Source organism: Cheilinus undulatus, linkage group 2 (assembly GCF_018320785.1).
Source record: "Cheilinus undulatus linkage group 2, ASM1832078v1, whole genome shotgun sequence".
Lineage (NCBI taxonomy): Eukaryota > Metazoa > Chordata > Actinopteri > Labriformes > Labridae > Cheilinus > Cheilinus undulatus.
The window spans coordinates 15,333,715-15,354,580 of NC_054866.1; the positions used below are offsets into that span (position 1 = coordinate 15,333,715).

Below are 20,866 nucleotides of genomic sequence, written 5' to 3' on the forward strand. Positions count from 1 at the left end.
TTGCCAGTTTATTTATTTTGGTATTTAATGTTTAATTCCCGTACCACATTTGCTCTTATTTTTGTAATCTATTTTAAATTACCATACACACCTCATGTAAATCTGGCTACATCCTTACATGTTTTATGATCATATCTAGTCAGCATTCTTACAGCATTTCCACATCTTGTAACCATACTATAAATGCACACAGACTTATACATATTTAAATCTTTAAATAAAATAAAAGTTAAACTCTTTTGTACCTATACTTTTTATACACCAAAAAAAAAAAAAAAAAAAACTTTTTTTGAATAAAATGGTTTGCATTTAGGTTATAGATAAAACATCTTTGGACCATGTTTTCACTCCCACTCTTATCACTTGGGCTAAATTCAGAGTTTTAGCAGCTTTGAGATGTTTATGTCCTTTGCATAAAAAAAAAAAAAAACAAAAAAAACAACGAAAGCTTGTCTCATTTTCTTCTGCTCATAAGTTACAAGGTCAGCTTACTGTAAGCTGCGTGTCCCACCCACCACATGACGTCATATAAATGACGTAATGGAAAGTTCATTATGGCATCTTAGCTTGGGCTCACAAAAGTTTATTTTCATTTAGTGGATGAGAAATATAATCCTTTGTTGTTTAACTCTTCCGTTAAATCTTTGTTAGCCTGAATTTAACCTACAAATAACAACTACAAAAAGAGAATCATATTGAGTCTGGAAAAAAAAAATCCAAAAAACGCACTACAAAGTTTAGTGGGCTGTGTCAAAATAGGAACGTTTAAACAAGATCGAATAAGGCATTAAATCCTTAAAGCTATGAATGAAACTTTCCATTAATCATTCTACTTCTATTATGATAGGCTTTTCTTTGCAGGTAGGCTATCACTCGCCTTGAAGACTTCTATGAGGGAGGAGGGGCGGATAGACTATTTTTGTGTTTTAACATTTGTGTGCAGTCCTCTTTGGTTCTTCTGAACGAGGCATATTTTATCACAGCATCCTGGACTGCGGATTGGCTGAAGAGTCCGCATATTTATTGCCGCTCAATGCATTTCTCACCACCGGGAGGTTAGGAGGAGGAAGAAGTACCAGGGTAGGTAGGAGAGAGAGAGAGAGAAAGAGAGAGAGAGAGAAGGGAGGGTAGAGGAGCCGATGGTTAAAGCAGGTGTAGCCTAGCCTTCTGAGACAGTCAAACGAGAGGTTCATATTGATTTATGTTTTCCACGAACGTATGCTTTTTAATTTTAAACGACGCGAACATCATTGTTTCTGCAGCAGGCTGCATCGATACGCCTTGGGGCTTCACACCGACAAATGATAGGCTGGATTGTATAGGGTAAATTCATAACTAAGTATAGCTGGAATTCACTGTGTAGAAAGGGGAGGAGGCTAATTATGATCCGAGGATGATTTCTGCCAAGAAAACTCCAGAGAAGTGTCGTTATCCTATCCACTATTTGGTGTGGCACAACAAACACCGACAGCTGGAGAAAGAGCTGGCAACGAATGAGCAGGTGAGACAGTGGGGATCGTTAAAATAGGCTACATCTCTGCTGTGCTTACAGACATGAGGCTTGTGTAAGCGTTAAGACACGACTATATCATTACACTGTGGTGGTAGGCTTCCGTTTTCAGCCGAGGAGCACCCCACTCATGAATCTAGCCAATATAGGGCAGTTTACTGCTATTTGTGGGCTCGTGGTAGTGGTATTGGTGGGTTGGATGAGGAAGGGGGTAGGAAGACTCTTGAAGACTATATCATAATTTTGAATTTACACTATTATCTTTGTGCACTTTATTTTAAATCACTCAGTGACATCTCAAATTATGTGTACTGTGTTTGTGCATTTATATAGGCTACATCTTATTATAACATGCATGTGAAGCTGTAACTTCAGTTTATTTTTCCATAATTGAAGATGCATATTGTGTTACAACCTATAGTGTGTGTGTGTGTTTGTGTGTGAGGTGTGTGATTGATTGCTAGGCTGTATAGGCTGCAAGCAGCAGTATTGAGTGATCTACTCCAAACTGCTTTCTACCTTTAAACCAGCAAATCAGTTTGTGAGTGGGTGAGACAATGCAGATACTGCATGTGGGCGGACAGTTGCCAACCATCACGGTAAATACAGTGATGGAATGATAAATGCACTAATATTAAGCTTCCATGATGAGAAGCATTAATTACTTTTCACCTGCTGCTTTAATTGAAGTAGGTGGAGGGGCTGAAGAATGTGATGAGAGTAACACTATTGTGTGTTTTTGAGACAATCAGAGACAGAGTGACAGTGCAAGAGCTTTCTTTTGTGCAAATCGTCACTCTCAGGCACAACTACTACTTATCTGCATTGACAAATTCAGAATTATGCCTCGCTACATAGTCAGTTACAGGTATGAGACTTTAAAATATAAATATTTCAGTTGGAAATATTTCAGTTGGAAGGTTCTGGACCTGCAAACATGGGCAAAGTGGTCTCAGCTTTGTCAAAGCACCTCCAATCCAGGGTATAAGTGGCCTAGCGCTTAGGTCAGGCCCCGTATAAGCTAGTCTTCTAAACAGGCAGCTCAAGTTTGGGTTTGACCTGTTGCCCCTTCACCACATGTCGTCCCCAACTCTCTCCTCCTTAGTTCTTATGCCGGTGGTTCTCTACCACTCTCTGTTCAGGCAAGAGGATCCACCACCAACTCTGCAAGAGGAATCTTGACATGCATTTTTCAAAATGTTAAACCACTCAAAAATGTTGCAGTTTGGACCCTACGTGGCACAACTTAAAACTTTGAGAGAAAGACCAAAATTTACTCATCATCATCACAGGAAAACCTAAAAAATAGAATGGTAAAGCTGGGCAATTAATACAAATTTATATTAAATTGCAATATTGCCTACTGCAACTTTCAAATTGGATATGGTGCAATATTTTAATTGAAAATGTGTGAAATACTAGTTTAATACAGTTTTTTTTTGCAGCAGAGATATGTTCTACACAATGAAAGTATTCAAGTGTCAATTTCTTTTAGAGTAGTTTACAAAAAAATCCTTTTCTTATTTTTGTATATGGTTTTCCTGAAAGAGAAATGGTCAATCTCCTTAATGCAAAAATTTATACTTAAATTTGCATTATGAGTCAAAAATAATTGCAATTATACTGCAATTCTAAGTAGTTTTTTCTAAAATAGTGTAAGCCTGATTTAATCTATTTGCATATTGTGTTGGTTATGATATAGGTTGATTTATTGCCTATGTTTGTTGAAAAATACACAAGATGAGGAACTTAAAAATAAACACATATTTCACAATCACAAAATTGGAAAAGAATAATTTTTTTTCCAATCATTGAGCCCTAATTTGTAGATTTACTGTGTGGCAGTGACAACAATTTTAACAATCTCCACAATTGCAACCTACAGAAAACAGGTTCCTGACCCACCAGTCGAGAACCACTGCCATATGCTATCTACTGTCCCGTCTTTTCCAAAATAAAGAGACATGGCCCCAAAATAAATCTAAACAGGGTATACAAAAGTTTGAACTCCTACTTTAAATTTAAGGCTGTCAAAAAATTACATTTTATTTGCAACTTCTCTCATAAGCTCTGCTGTTGATCGTGATTATTTTAACCTTTTTGCCACTATTTTGCATTTAAAGCTGCTTTTGTTTAATTTTAGATATCCTACTTTCTTAAACTAAGGGTAACTACGACTTCCTGTTTAAACACAGACCTGCTTTAATGTTAAAGGAAAATAAGGAACTTGCATGGATCAAATATGAACTGAACCATATAAAAGGTGAACTTGTTACATGGAAACAGAAATATGGGAACAGTAAAAAGGTAAAGTTTATATAACATAGTGCAGACAGGTTTTGACTTGTCCACTGGGCTGTCTGTGAGATTTTTTAAGGTGAAATAAGACATTAAGGCGCAGTGGTGGACTTCCTTCACATCACTGTGACACTGTAGTGGCTCAACTAAAGCGTGCTGAAAGGGACAATAAATCATGCAATTAATTCAGTCAGTACCGATTTGTGAAGAAACACATGATTTGCAGTTATGTTTTTCTTTCAGTTATTAATTTGCTTCTATCGACATTATTTTATATTTGGCAGTGTAGATGTTCTGGGATCCCCTGCCCATCCAAGAGCACACATTCCTGCCTTTCCTGTGACTAAAAGGAAAGCCTGAGGCAGGGAGAGGAGCAGCAAAAGTCCTAGAGCAGAGCAGGCATCAGTCACTACGGACTCACACTGATTATGTCAGAAACAGAATAAAGGAGAAGCTGGGGTGGAGGAGGGTTACAAAACAGAAGCCTGCAGAGGGAGCAGCAAAGCACGACCGGCTAGAGCAGTTAAAATATTGCAGCAAGAGTGCGATTAGCCAAGCATGGTGTCAGCTGATGAGGGCTTGAGTTAGATAAGCTGACCTTGCTTATATGGCAGTGCTTGACACTGTGGCCTGCCTGGACTACCACTATATGCTCGATTTGTGATCAGAGAAATAATGCACTGATTATGGACCTTAATTGATTGTGAAAAATGCATTAACCTTGACAGCACTTTTTATATTGGTTAACATTTGTAAAACAACTGACAGTCGTAGGAGGGCCAGTAGCACTGATTTTATAGGGGAAAAAAATAAACTCAAAAGTGGAGATAATCAAAACATAACTCAGCCGTGTAAAGCTCAGTTCAGACCAAAATATTTGCAACCCAACAAGTCTGCTTTAGAACATGACTGGTGATGGTTGCAGTTGTCTAACCGAGCTGTCGCGTCTCAGATCAGGCAGTCTGATGATTTTGTTCACCAAATTGAATTTTGCAAGTTGATGAATAGGTAATTGAAATCTAATTTTGATAGGACCAACAAATATTGTTCAAAGTATAATATTTCTTAGATAAAATCATACAGTGAGTTTTAGAAATCTATTTGTAATCTATTTTTTAACAGAGTAAAGTAGGCCTAGCAGTCATAGTTATTTCTACATCTGTTTTAGATGAAGAACTGCATTAACTTCCTTCCCTCATGACACTCTACCATGCTTCTGTAGATATTGCTATAATGTTTCATAGGCCCCCATTGCCCACAACTAAATTTCATTATGATTTATGCGTGGTGTGTTAAATCCACACCAAAACATCTGTTTTTTTACCAGTCAAATTTAATCTCAAATAAAGAAACTTTTGGTGTGCTTTATTTACGCAGATAGACCCAGTAAAACTGTACATAGTCATTCATTTTTCAGTTCAGGAACCCTTGTATTCATAAATATTTTAAACCCCAAAAGCTTGCCTGTAAGTGCTCCACTGCTGTGCATTTGAACCCAGGGTCCTTATATCCTTTCTTTGATGTTTTAGAAACAATGCAAGTGTTTTTTTTTTCTTGTACAAGAAAATAAATCTACCACGGTAGCTTTTTAAAAAAATATGGCTGTGACTTAAATCCATAAAGTGTATTTTTTAGCTTGCTGTCTCCTACAGCACATATTTTAGATAGCTTAAGAAGCTAGCAGAGAGTCAATAATCTAATGCTATCTAAATTTTTATGATTATAACAAAACAATAAATTAGCCAAAAGTGCTACCAGACAATGTGCAGAGACAAAGCATTGGGTGAATAGACACAAACATTTTTATTAAATTTTTAAAACTATATATTTTTTTGACTCTTCTAAATGCCTTTATTGATAGAGGAGGACAGTGGATAGATGACAGCGTTGAGGAGAGGCATGTGGGAAAGAAGACACAGGCCGGTCTTGAACCACCTGCATACATGAAGCACGACCTTTCCCCTAGGCCATCTGTGCCCCAGCCTTTTTATACTAATGTTAAATTTGAAATATTAAATGTTATTTTATTGTCATCCTCATTATCAACAACATCCTGGACTGGATGCCTGTCAATCACTGGACTGATATATAGAGACAAACAACCAGTCAAGCTCACACTCACACCTACAGACAATCTAGAGTTAATTAGACAAATTAACTTGTCTTTGGACTGTGAGAGGAAGCCAGAGTTCCCAGAGAGAACCCACACATGCATGCATGGATCCAGACTGATTAATGCAACTACTAAATATCCCTAAATATAAGTTTTCAGGCAAAAAGAAGTGATCAGGATTTTTTTAAATATTGAGAGTCAATGAGATTTATTAACTCATTACTTCTTCCCACTCCAGACATGATAAACAAGTTAAGCTTGCTGTTGGCATGTTTATCTGCATTACATTCTCATCAAATCAAAGGTGGAAAGGGACTCTAGAATGTAAAGAAAATTGCTAACTATTTTCACTGCAGAGGGACTATAGAGAAGTAGAGTATCCAGAGACTTTGGAGCCTGTTGTGATGGGAGAACCAAATGTTAATTGACAGAATGTAGTGGGCAGGAGGAAGTGTAGGTGTAGAAAAAGAGAAAATATCAAGTGAGCGGTAGTTCTCTGGGCCAAAATGCCTTGTTGATGGCAGAGGTCGACTGGAATGATCAGACTGGTTTGAGCTGACAGAGAAGCAATGATAAAAGGGAAAGGGAATAAAATCAACTTTTTACGACGAGGTATGCAGAAGAGCATCTCTGAGTCTTAACGCACATTTCAAACCTTGAAGCAGATGGGCTGCAGCAGAAGACCACATGTGCCGCTCCTGTAAGCAAAGAACAGGAAACTGAGACTAGAATTCATACAGGCTCTTCTTAATTGGACAATAGAGGATGGAAAGATTTCTCATCTGACAAGTCTCGATGTTTTTTGTGTCATCTTGTCATGGTTGGGTCAGAATTTCATCTAAACAACATGAAAACCTGCTTGCCAACAACCATGGCACATTCAAAGTCACTTTAATCACCTTACTTTTCCATTTTGATGCTCAGTGTAAAGTGCAGCAGATCATCTTGACCACGTTTACATGTTTAAAGTATAAGCGAACCCCCAGCTCAGAGCTAACTCCGCCCACTACAGACATGTGAAAAATGCACAAAAAACTAGCAGTTTGGTACTGAGAGGAGGGAGGGGAAAACAACAGGGTTTTCCAGATGAAAGTGACAGTAATGTCCCCTTGCCAGAAAGTGACACAGAGTCCTGCAGCACTGCTGCTTCAGAGCGATCTTTTGAGGTGGAGGATTTTTTTCCCCTCCAGATTCCCCTGAAGTAGGCGGGAGCGTGGTGGTGGACCATAGTGGGCCTGAGCACTACATGTTTGGGCTGTTGGCTTCAGCACCAGCATTACTAAAGCCAGAGCTTTCAGAAGCAGGCAGTGCAGGTTAGGGCTGGACAATTAATTGAATTTTGATTTCAATTTTGGCTTCTCATGATCATAAAAACATTATAATCAAAGAAAAACAATTAATGTGTGCTTCAAAGAGTATTTTTGGGTTGTGTTTTTGGCTGTGTTTTTAGTGTTTTTTTGCATGTTGCAAATTTTGCAAGTTTTAAAGGAGTGCATGTAGATTGGATATTTATTTTTATTTATTGTTATTTATTGCTATTATTTAATATATTGTTATCATTTTACTTGTTACTAATTTATTTTTGATTGTTCTTTTAAGTTATGGTTCAATAAATACTCAAATTTTGAAATCAATGAATAACCGTGTTTATTAATCGTGATTTCACTAGCAATCAAAATAATTGTGATTATTATTTTTGCCATAATCGTCCAGCCCTGGTGCAGGTAACGTTCTACCTTTTACATAAAATTTGTGATGTTTCTATGTCCCATAAGTAGTGCCTTTTCAGAAAAGATTTTTTTTAAAGCAGATGTCTGTTTCGGCCTAGTAAAAGCCATTAAATGCAGATTCTTATCAGCTTGGTGCAAATGTCAGAAATAACACCAGCATTGATGTATTTTATCATAGTTCAGTCAGATAATTTAGTGTAAAGCTAAAAAAATGTTTAAAGTGTTCACTACTTCTTTTAATGCATTGGTTGCTGCCATGATTGGCTTATTAACAAGCAGTTGAACGTGTTAAGGTGGTTGGTGAGTGTATATGAAGCTTCTCGGCTTTGGAATCAGTTTTAAACTCCTTTTTAACTACTGACACTTTAACACCTCCCTGTAAGTTGAAGTAAAAAGTATTGCTAACACAATTGATTGATATAATGATATGAAAATAAAGTCGAACATTACAGTATATAAATTAATGTTTATTTCACTCAAAGTGTGTTCAGCAGTATAAGCTTTCTCTTCTTCATGGCTTGCCAAACCTTTGTCTCTCTTATAATCTTTTCCTCAACAAAACATGGCATCTCTTATGATCATTATTGAGGACTTGCTTTTTTCAAAGGCTGATAGGTAGCAGATATTTCTTGTTGCAGAATAAGTTTAGGAAGGTATAATTTGATGGCTGTGCTTCACTGCAGCTGGTTGGCTAAATAAACCTCTTGACTCTGTGTTGTGTGTAGAAAGATGAGCAGGAGGCTTGTTTTCTGTTTATGCTGCCATTTATTATTTATTATTTAAACAGGAACAGATTATGTACAGACAGTCAAACAGTTGGCTCGATACAGTGTCTCACAGGCAGCAGTGACAGTGAATTTTAACACAGAAGCTATAATAATTTAGACATTCTAAAAATTAAGAATTAAAGTAACCCACTCTGCGTATCTAATCAACATTTCCATAAATGGAAATGAGTCCATCAGGTGTGGATCAGCATGAATAGACACAGTTCTGTGTTTTGCATCTTGCCTCGGGCACATGTCCTATTTATAGACAAGGCTGCAACGCTGCTATTCAACATCAATTACACCTGTGAGACAACACTCTCAGCCAGTAAAACCTCATATCTATATGAATCTTACAAAATGTTGGATGGTGTACGAGGCATCCTCGTTCCAAAGCCAAAATTTCAATGTTCTGGTTTTAATTAATGGATTTGTTTGCAGCACTTCATCGGCCCTATTTTGATCCCGTCTAAAGCATGTGGGGTAAAGTGACAGGCACTCAGATGTACGGTGCAAGGGATGGATTGTGTACCCTGATTATAAATGCATGTTGTGGGTAGTATTGTTTTTATTTTATACATTTTTATCTGTAAAGTGACCTTGAGTATTCAGAAAGGCGCTTATGAATAAAATGTATTATAATTATTATAAAACCCCTAAAGCTAATCAAAGCAGCAGCTGTCATTCCTTTAAGAGCCAGGTGCACCTTGTAGACTTGTGCGTTGGTATTTACACCGTGGACTTAAGTTTTTTTTCTTTAATGAACCAAAGGTCTTCTCCTTATTCATTGTGTTACTGAACATATAAAACACACTCAGGACATTGAATGAAGTTTGCTGTTGGAGGATATATTTCATTGAAGATTTCCCACATCAGTAACAATCAAAAAAGAGGTGTTGAACATTTCCACATAACACAAAAAAGTACATCGTCTCTGCTGGAGGCCTTTCGCTTCATTCTCTAATTGGTGTGCAAAGGACATGAGACAGCCCATAGAGATGTCTGTGGACCATACAGTCAGTGGCACTCATGTATAAGACATATAAGTCCCTGTTACAGGAGAGCTTGTGAGTGTGTGTGCTTCTGCATGTGTTTCTGTACGTCTTAGACACTGGAGCGAGAATCCATAGAGGAGATCTTGGAAACAGAAGTAGAGAGGCTCTCTGTCTCTGAGCCCTCTGCAACCTGTGTGTTAGGAACAGGATCAGTCAATGTATGCACATCTTTATAACACTTCCTCTAAATACCAGAAACATCCTGCACCACAGACTTTAGACGTAAGACCAGTTTGTAGGTGGTTGCAAGCCTGTTTCAGACAGGTACGTATTGATGCATCTTGGCTTGATTTTTATTGTAGCATGTTAACAAGTAAGGGCATTAAGACTGCCTGCATGCGCATTGCATCACCTGTATGGAGAATCTAGAGAGTAGAAGGCTTGTCTGTTTTGTTTGTGAGTCATGAGCATCTCTTGTCCAAAATAGACAGGAAAATGATAATTGGAGAGCCATATTTACATTGTTTTAGAAGATATAAATGTCCACATTGGTAAAATATGTTTGTAATGTGTTTCTTGCTTGAGGTTACAAGCAGAAATGCATGGGACTAATAATAAAGTAAACTTCAACTTTTGATGAAGCTCTCTGTTTGAATATTAGTAGAATATGCTACATGTAAGACAGGTAGGATTACAGTGATCATTGCTTCATCTTATAATCATTACTAGAACAGTTCCATTAAATCCAAGCGTAATACCACTTCACTGTTGTATCTATTGATAAATTAAAGCTGGTCTTCATCATAATGTGGTATAGTCTTGATTATGATATTAATAATCAAAGCTGGTCTGTTAAAGTAAGCCCAAACATTGAGTATGGTCTAGACCGGCCCTCTTTGTAAAGTGTCTTGAGATAACTTCAGTTGTGAATTGGTGCTGTACAAAAGAAAAATGAAAGAAAAGAACAAACATAGTACAAGTACACATTCAGTTAGTACTTTACCAAGTAAATGCCGTGTTCAGCCTTTCTCAGCAACTGAGTTGAGCAACTCACCTTGTTTGTACAGAGTGCTTTTATTCAGGATTTGTCCTGGCTGAGTTAGGTAATGCAATGAATCAAATCACGTGTAGGAAGATTAACTGAGATAAAACTTATGAAGAAAGACAGAGCTGTGACAGCAGGGAGACATAGCCTACATGCAAAACACACATGCCTGGTATTAAAACTGGTGTGGCTGGAGCTGACAAGCAGCAAACATGCTCCCATTCTGAAACAGGCGGTCATTTTCTGCCTAGATCTGCACTGGCTATGTGCTTGCCCCCTCCTCATTTTAAGACAAACACAACCCTGAGCATTTTCAGGACCACAAGGTTATTTGCTATTCAAACAACATGAGCGTCTGAGGATGGGAAAACAATGTCTATGCTGCACGCCACGATAATTTTGTGCGAGACATATATGGCCCTATATGTTAATCTCTCCATGGCACCTGGAGTGTCAGTCATATCATCAAAATCAACTTTGTTTTAGTACTGAAACCAAGCCCCCACATGTTTCAGGATATTTATGTCTGAAATGTATTTTCTAAGCTCCAGCAACCAAAACATGGGTTGGGTGGTGATTTTTGATGATACCTTAAATCAGTCCAACATAAAATGGATGAAGATGACCCATCAGCAGAATGCCTGATGATCCCACATTGATTGCCTTTTTACAAATCCAACCCGTCTGCCTTGCTTGCCCAAATATCACCAAACGTGTAAATATTACCAACAAGAAGTATTGCACAAATGGATTGATGTGTGTGTAATTATAAATGTTTAAACATGGTAAGTCTCTGAAGAGGTAATTTAAACTGCTACTCCATTAAAGCGGCTGTGTCCTACTTTTACTGACTTCAGTGTGGCATTCTTATGAATGAGTAGTCATACGAATGTGATTCATATGGTCCTTCTATGTTGGATTACAGTTGAGGTCTTTTATTCAAGACATTAGCTTGCTCTGTTATGGTTATGATCGTATTGCTGCTTAGTATGCCTTTGACTCTTTTGGATTCAAATACTTGGTGGGTTATTTTCTACAGGTTTTAGCGAAGAACAGTAGCACTGTTGGTAATCATAGAAACAAGGGCTGTCAGCATTACTGCATTAATTGCAGCTATTTAAGTTCCATAATCAGTATGCAATAATGGCATGCTTTGGTGTCCCTTTAAGTACATGCTGGTTGAGCCACTGCAAAATCTCCCTGAGGCCACAGTCATGGAAATTAAGTACACCAGTCAGGCTCAATGTTTAGTTTTACTTAGAAAAACTCACAGACAGCTCAGTGGATAAGCCAAAAGTTATTTGCATCTTATGTTATCAAAAATTTACCTTTTCCTTTATTTCCTTTTTCAATCCATAACAAGATCCTTTTTTCTGTGTTCTGTGGTTAAGCTCACGTCATAATCTTAGATCTTCTGAAAAGTGTATTTCCTTTTAAAATAAAACAGGCCTGTATCTAAACAGAACAAAACACGTCACTGGAAAACAGTGGAATTTCAAAATGCAACACAAAGAGGGAGATTAATCACGATTAACTACAGAAATCCTGAGATTATATGCAGCTTATAGCCCCAATAAAAACAAAGCTTTCCATGGACAGTGATGATATTCCTTCTTTTATGAAATTTTATTAGAACATTTTTCTGCCAATGAAAGTTTTAATGTCCCATTGAAAATAACTCTTATTTTATTCTTAATCCAAGCCAAGCCAAATATTTAAGCATTTTAATGTTAAATAAAAACACAGTATCATTAGGGGCAGCCTAATGGTAATGCTAGGTACTTATTTCAGCATCTGCTGTTTGCACTAAGGAGCTGTAAATGATATTTGATATTAAAAAGCACAATTCAGTGAGTTTTTAAGAGTTTTTTGCCCTTATTTGCTGTCTTTTTATTAGCTGACACCAATGTTAATACACAATGGAAGATCTGAAACAAAAATCGTATTTTTGGCACTTACACTGCAAAATACTTTAATGTGAATAAAATGTGTTGACTTAAGCAAGAAGAGTATTCATCAGAAACTTTTCAGTGAGAATAGTAAATCTAAAGCTTCCACTGCTGATGATGATGTGGGGCAGAGGATGTTATAGTTTGACAAGTGACCATGTTGACTGGTGATTTTCAGCTTGAAGTGTCAGTGTTTAGTGTAGTTACAACATATGTTAAAAGACTAAACATTTCCATTATGTCTAGATTACATGGAGTAGATTTGTTGTCACTGAAAACCTAAACAAAGGTTTTAAGTTTTTGATATCTGTTATTAAGACAACCATAGATGCATCTGACAAAAAGTCACCAGTTAAGATGGTGACACATTAAACTGGGACACCAGTTTCTGACATGAAAAGGCCGATAAATCCTGTTCATTTTATATCAATTTCAGTCCACAGTTTTTAGCTGTTGGTCTGCTCATGTTACCTCTGGGTTGTTAAGCATATACAATGGGCAGAGGTGGAAAAAGTGCACAACTATTGTACTCAAGTAAAAGTACAGTTACTACAGTTAAAATGTACTTTAGCTAAAGTAAAAGTACTGATCTTTAAATCTTCTAAAGTAGAAGTAAGCATTTGATTTACAGTTTACTTTAAATACTGAGTGGCTACAGAGGACTTGTACAGTAAAATATGACCTTTCCTTACTGGCAAGAAAGTTTTTCAGGTCAAGTAAAACCTCTTTAATAAAGTTAAATACACAGCAAAATAAACAGTGTTAATGAAACTCAGTCGTTAAATATAATAGACTTTAAAGGTGTCTGTATTGTTAACACTACATAGTAAAACTACACTTTTGAAGTGTTACATATTTTACAGTATCACAGGATGCAGTAACTCTTGAAAACATGTGGTAAGGTGGGTCTCCTCTGACAACCTCATAACAAGACAATACATACTGATGAAGACTAGGCTTAGGAAAACCTAAAGACAAAGTCTAACTCAGTGTATAACTTCACTTATGGTGCAGATGTGTCACATATCAAAAACAACAACAGTCCACCAGAAACATGAGCAGAAGAGCTCCAGTAGGGATCACTGAACAACAGGCAACATCCAAACACAACTAAACTTATCTAAAACACATCTAAACACTCTGCTCAAGGGCATGATGGGGAACTCTGCCAACACATCCCCCAGATTTGAAATTGTTGTTGGCGGAGCATGGATCCTGGAGTCCTTTAGAGTTGAATTAACACTGGTGGAACAACACTGTGAAATTACTCTAACACTCAGAATGGAGTTTAACACTTTGGGAGTTAAAATCAAATACGAATGTTAAACCCGGACATATCAGCACTCTAGTTGTTGCTTTGTACAACTTCTGTTTTGGAATGTGATGTGGAACCATTCTCTCACTATGGAACATTGTGTAGTCAACAGAGGTGGGAAATGTACAAGAGTATTTTACTTAAATAAAAAAGTACAGTTAACTGTTAAAATGACTTAAGGAGAAGTAAAAGTACTGATGTCCATCCACAGTGAGACCTCACACTTCAAGAGAAACAGGATAGGCTAAGGGGTAGGGGTGAAAACTTTCCCTTTAGAAATGAGATGCCAATTGATTGCCGTTCATCATCGCACATTGCTGATAAACAGTGCGTCATCAGAGGTGACAAAGCTTCAACCAGTTCTTTCACGGTGGATCTATGTGTTGATCTTCCCCATATATTTATACAGTTGATAGCCCTGGTTTACACATGTACATACCTAAAATACAATAAACTTTCATCCATAGTAGCTAAAGATTGAATATGTGAGAAAACAACTATTGTTTTTCCTATAATCAATGCTGAAAATATTTACATTTATGCACCTCTTTCGTAGTTCATTGTGCCATTTTGCAAGTGAACGAAGTCCATGATGAGAAATTCATCATACCCCTTGGTATCAAGTGTGGTCCCTAAAAATCTTCGTTTCAAAGGCTATGTAGCCATGACCCTTAGCTCTAGCTCTCAAATCGAAAGAGAACTGGGATACCCCTTCACCTGACATGAATGCACAAAACCAAGGGGAAAGGCTGCGATAAGGGCTAAGGGGTAGAAATGGGATTGACCCTTTGTAATTCATGTCTCCATAGGCTTTGTAGGCAGACGCTGCCATGTAAACATTACAGACACTGAAAGCTATCACTAATGATAACAGCATTGCTGACAAAAGACACAGCTCCTGCTGCATGTGTGTTCCAGGGAAGTTTGAGACCATGCTCAGAGAAAATACCAGCAGTGGGTTTGCTGTGCCCAGACAGTCTGCTGTTGAAAATGTACTCTGATGAAATAAAGTATGTTTAAAGCTATCAAATTTGGACATTTTGAATCATTCAGAATCTTAGCCATTAATATTTGCCATTCTGATGCAAATCATTTTTCCAGCACATCTAGAATACATATAGACCTGCACACAAACATGCATACTGGTTGGTATTTTTGCTGTTAATTTGACTCTTTTCCTACAGCACAAATGTAGTGGTACAGAGTGCTAGGTAAGAGTTATTCAAAAATACTTGTGCATTGTTGCAGTGCACCATCTTATATGCATTTTAGTCAGACTGCAGTCCTTTACTTCACAAACACCATATGACTGTACATCATATCAGAAACATGTCATAAGGCACAGAGTTCATTGTGTCTTACAGTATATCTTGCATAGTATTTATTGAAGAACTTCAAGTGTAGAGGATGTTAAGGATTATGTTGTTCCTTTTCTCCTGTGATACAAAGGGCCAGAGGTACAGTATTATGTTTTTGGTTTGTCTAAATGAGCCACTATTGTGAATGCAATATCCTAAAAACACAACTGTAAGGGATTTTCTTTAAACTTCGCTCAAATGTCCTCTCTGACTCAATGATGTACTGAACACAGTTTAGGGAAAAAAGGTCAAAAGTACCCCAGCCCTTCTTTCTTGACTCACTACTTTCACTGTCCAGTAATCATATACCTCACAGAGGCACGTAACTGCCATGTGGTTGTTCTAGTTTTGCATTTCCTCTTTCTTATCAAATGTTTATTTCACTACACGCTGTTCTAAGGTAATCCTAAACAAATTAAATGGAACAAACTGTAACTCACACTCCTGTCAGCTCAAAATAAATGAGAGAACCCTAGAAGTACTCCAGGATTTACTGTTGTCTCCTTCCTGTTGAACTTAACTGACAGAGTTACGAACCAAACTGTGAACTCTGTGAGCTGCTGCACCCCCACATGACCATTTAACATTTTTCCAAGCCTCTGCTACGTTTAGACTGACGGAGACGAGAGGAGTGGCAGGATGGAGGATTAGTTATTTTTATACCCCTCACTGTCACTGGCATCATCCCTTCCTGTGTGGCCTATGCACAAACATTTAAGAAAAGCTAGTATACGTCTATAAGCACACTTTTTGTGTGTCTTATGTTTGTATGAAAGATTGATGTTGTCCTTAAGTACCTGCCAAACTACATCAGGCCAGGCACATTTTAAGCAAGTGTGAAGGGATAGTAAGAGAGAGGGAGGATGACAGAGAAATGAGGCAGACACCAAAGATGCCTATCAATAATGCAACCTCCATTGAGCTCTCAATAGAGGGAGAGGCAGCACCAGACGGAACAAATGACACTGAGGGAAAGGAATGTGAAACAGGAAGGAGCGCAATGGATTACAAAAAATATAGAACATTTCATAGTCAAGGATTGGTGTCGATCTTTGGATAAGCTAAAAAAGAACAAACACCCCCTTAGCCATAGCTGTACATTTTAACCAGTGATGTTAACTAGTGAGGTGCATAATATACCATCTGATTAGACACAATCAATACATTCTGTAAGTGAACTTCACACTGCAATCGTAAAACGTCACACTGCAAGGTAAGGAAATTGGTCTGCAGATTGGGCTAACGCTAGCAGTGCTGGCCTTCAGTCCTCTTTGCAGGTTTACATCCACATTACTGAGCTGAAAATCATCATTCAATAGTTTGATCTTATGTGAGTATAACCTTACACAGCCTACAGACAACCTTCTCGCCATGTTCTAGATCAAAAAAACACGAAACCACGCCTAGATGCCGAGGTGCTATCAGGCAGTTAGCAGTAGCTGACAATGGATTAAAGAGCAATGTGGCTGCAAGGCAGTGGTCATTAAGAACAACCACAGGGCAGGCTGCTGCTTTATGGTTTAGACCCTTGGTTCCCAACCTGGGATCCAGGATCCCCCAGGGGAGGTGCCAAAGACAAGCAGAATTTTTGCATGGAGTGGAGCAATAGCCAATCAGAAAGCAAACTGATAGAGGGAGGCAGTAAAACGAAAAGCCATGGCATTAATTGTAAATGGAAAGCATATGGACATCAGAAATTGAGAAGGAACTTGATGATTGTTGCAAGTGTTGAACAACGTGCAAAGATACCACAGACAAACAAGGGAGGGAGCTGGACCGATTGCAACTACAGTGCATGTGGCAGGTAGCCAACAGCTACGGCAGTTGCTTATTACTTTAAAATCAAGTTTCAGTGTGCGGGATTTGGCGTTTTGAGAGGCGTGATCAGGCTAGGACTGTGATAGTTGGAGAACAGAATCTGTTATTGTGTGATGTGCCGTGATGATCCACTTGTTCTACATCACAAACAGTAAAATCAGATATATTTGTCACCATGCCATTATGTTGATTCTGTTTAATACAAACTCTCCACAGTGGGAATGTAGATAAACTAACAGAAGTGAACAACATACAACAGGGCTATCAATGCTAATACGTTCAAGAGTCCATGTGCTGCAAAAAGGGACCCCCAGGTTCCCATTTGTGTTGACACTTCAAAATGATCCACAGTTTAGTCCTCTGTGTGGATAACTGAAACCAGTTCATGCAACCAGTTTCTGGAGCACAGTGGTGCTGGTGTCCTCAGTTTTCCAGCTGGTTTCTCTAATAGAGCTACTTTAAAGTGTACAGGGATCACCAAGGATTCCTCTGAGGCTCCAAAAAGAGGCGAGTCTCTGTCTTATAAACACCAGAGAAAGGAGATGCAGTTCTTTGCTGGTCTGATCAGCTGGTAACTGATATTGGCCTTTTTCTTTCTTCAAAGCAACATGCAGTACTGCACAGCAAAAAACACAGTATAGAAATTAATTTTATGGTAATAAAAAAACACTGATTATTTATTGCTTATTATAATGATCAATAATTTTGATGTGCTACATTAAGTTCATATTTTAAAGATATTTAAACAGCTATTTTTTTACATAATAAAATCAAATCATACAAAAAGAGAAGTTTACTGCTTCTCTCTCTTCAGCTGAAGTCTAACCCCTGAAAAAGTAATCTGTTACAGACTCTTGCCTACTTTAGTTTTGCTCTACCTTGGTGAATAGTGATTACATTTTCTGTTTTTTTTCTTTTTTTACCATGTTTTTTAATCCTCAAATTAACGGCATACAGCAAATCTGTAATATGTGCTGCAACATGACACTTAACAAATATTTTCATAATGTTTTGATTATGAGCTCATATGCGTAGGTTTTATCATTTAGGTGTCCCTCTATGAAAAATACATTTCAATCAAATAATATTTTAACATCTTCATCCCACTAAGGAGAGAGTGAGAGTGAGAAAGAGAGAAAGACAGAGTGGCAGCACGTATTTACATACAGACGGTGCTGATGTGTGTGCCTGACATTGCAGGAGGACAAAGTGTGGCTCTTATTTGTCCTCCAGTATGTTGAAACCTTTTCTCATTTTTAAAAGAAGATGCCTGATGTTTACACATCCGGAAAGTGTGTGTGGCATTTGTGCCACTGTGTATACGGCAGGGTCTGCATAGTGTTGTAAATATTTTTGACACAATTTGCCAAATGAGAAAAATTAACAGTATTTGCATTTTATACATGGAAATATCCATGTCACACCACTGGTCAAATGTGGGTAAAAAAATGGAAACACATTTAAAATCTATGAAAATTTCAAATACCACATATGTTTTAGGACCAGTCACATTCGGTGCAACACAATTAAGAACAGAAATTCTAGATTTTGAAGTTTAGGAAAAAATGAAATTTTCAGGCTAAAATGTCACCCACCCAGTGCTTTGCATGAGTTTGAGGCATGTTTGGTGCAAAAACTGAGGCTGAAGTAAGGCCTACCTAAGGGCACCATTGGATGAAAGGGAGGATTGACACAACCCAGGTCGTACTCTGGATGTCCTTGCATATTACCAAGAGCATGGGTGGGTTGTAGGTTTGCCATGAGCCCCTTGGTTTTTCTGTGGATGTTCCAAGGGACTGAAAATCACTGGCAGTCTATGGGCGTAGTACCATGGGTGGAAAGGCCCGAACAAAAGAGATGCCGTCGAGCTTGACCTTGGCTGCAGAGTTACACACATGCGTGTTGACATGTGTCAGGCTTGACTCTGGCTGTCCCGGGTTGTGGCACGTCATGCCCCATGATGAATCCTTCGATCCTACATGCCTGGATGTTATGCACATGACTGTATATATACTGTATACACTATCATTGTGTGTCTGAACATAACTAATCAGCATAATTAACCACATTTATACACATTCACACACTGATGTTTATGCCATCAGAAGCAGTTAAGGGTTTAGGGTTTAGACAAAAAAACTGCTTGAAATTTTCCACAAACTTTCAGGAGTTCATTTGACAAAGAAGCAAAAAAAGAATACACACTAAGAAGCTCCTGTTTTCACCATTTATTTATTTATTTATTTATTTGTTTATTTATTTAAACAAGGAAGCATCTTGTTTACTTCTCTGTTCATGCTTTTGGATCCAGATTCCGTTCAGTGATTTGCTTGTCTTACTTTGATTTATGAACTAGACCCTCATTTGGAATAAGTGTGTCCCTAGATCAGCGTGTTTGGTTATGAGAACATTAACACTGGCTAAGGTTTGGTAGTGCTTCTGTGTTCAAATGTGTAGAAATGTTTTTGTTGACTAGCCCAGTGTGTGACTGTGTCACTGCTGCTCACCGTTATCTCTCCTGCTTCTCCTATCAATCCACTTTGTTGTTTTGAACGTCACTGAATAAATTATTGCTCTTCTTGTGATGTGTTGAATCAGCCTTGTATCTATTCCTGTCTTGACTATTTTTAACTCAAATTGGACTAAATTAACCACAGCAGATCTGAGGCCATGCTTTGAGACTTAGTGACGGTTCTTAAAAATGATACCACAGTAGATTTCACACCTACTATGTAGATTTAAAGGGTTTTATTAGGTTTGATTCCATGTTTACCTCCTCACTGCTAACAAAGGAGAGCTAGATATAGAGAATTCGCTCAACCAAGAACATCGTTTATATTTAAATAACCCTCGTTTTCGGAATTTTTACAAAGGCGATTTAGAGAAAAAAAAAATGCAAAATGGATCCAAAGAAAGAATCCACAAAGGCAGAGCAAAAACTGGCCGTTTCTTTAGTCTAGTCCAGTGCTCAAGCAATCCAAAAAAACGTAACAAGATCCAACTGAAACATCTACCACAATCTGTGCAATCATCAGACCACAGGAAAACAAAAAACAGTTTGTAGAGCTGTTATACACTATATGGACAAAAGTATTTTGGCACCTTGCAGTATTAACAGGGACTGTAATGTTATTCCATTACGTTTACTGACAGCCTCCACTCTTCTTGGAAGGCTCTCAAAATATTTTGTAGTATTTCTGTGGGAATTTGTGCCTATTCATTCTGTAGAGCATTTATGAGTTGGGGCATCGATGTTGGGAAAGAAGGCCTGACTCGCAATCTCTGTTCCAGGTTATCCCAAAGGTGCTCGATGGGGTTGAGGTCAGAGCTCTGTGTGGGCCAGATAAGTTCTTCCACACAAACTCATTAAACCATATCTTTAAAGGACTTGTTTTGTGCACTGGGGCACAATCATGTTGGAATACCAAGGGCCTTCCCCAGACTGTTGCCGGAAAGTTGGAAGCATAGCATCGTCCAAAATGTCCTGATATGCTGAAGCATTGAGATCGGCCTTTACTGGAGATAAGAGGCCTAGTCCAAACCCTGGAAACAGCCCCATACCATTATCCCTCCTCCACCAAATAAAGCTTAGCATTAGTTCATGCAGGACATACACCCAACTGATTGCCAGCTGATCCCAATTATCGCCTCCTATCTCTCACAGCCAATCACAGCTCCATTTAAATATGCTGTTCTTCTCACTAATTCCTGATTCATCAGTGCTGATGCACCATGCTGCTGTTACTTAACCTCCACCCCAGCCTCCTCTTTTATAGCACAAAGCTTGTTTTACCCTCATTCAGATTCATGCTACAATGGATTTATTGCTTCTGAACTAATTTCATTGTATTCAATACATATTGTGATAAATGCATCTAACTATATGGGGGTTTCTAGCTATATATGCTCCCTGGAAAGTTGAAGTATGCTGTTTGACTAACACAGGGAGCGTTTTTTGCGCAGAGCCT

The 20,866-nt window shown here is 38.0% G+C and overlaps 1 protein-coding gene across 3 annotated transcripts in view; it reads left to right on the forward strand.

Annotated features, from left to right (window-relative positions):
- The first annotated feature begins 1,071 nt into the window (after window positions 1–1,071).
- Window positions 1,072–20,866, forward strand: part of ankrd13b (ankyrin repeat domain 13B) — a 60,836-nt gene continuing 41,041 nt past the window's right edge. For all 3 annotated transcript variants that reach the window (XM_041814340.1, XM_041814348.1, XM_041814332.1), the window contains exon 1: window positions 1,072–1,501. In XM_041814340.1, the coding sequence (XP_041670274.1) occupies window positions 1,394–1,501 (108 nt within the window). In that variant the 5' untranslated portion in view covers window positions 1,072–1,393. The remainder of the gene's footprint in view (window positions 1,502–20,866) is intronic.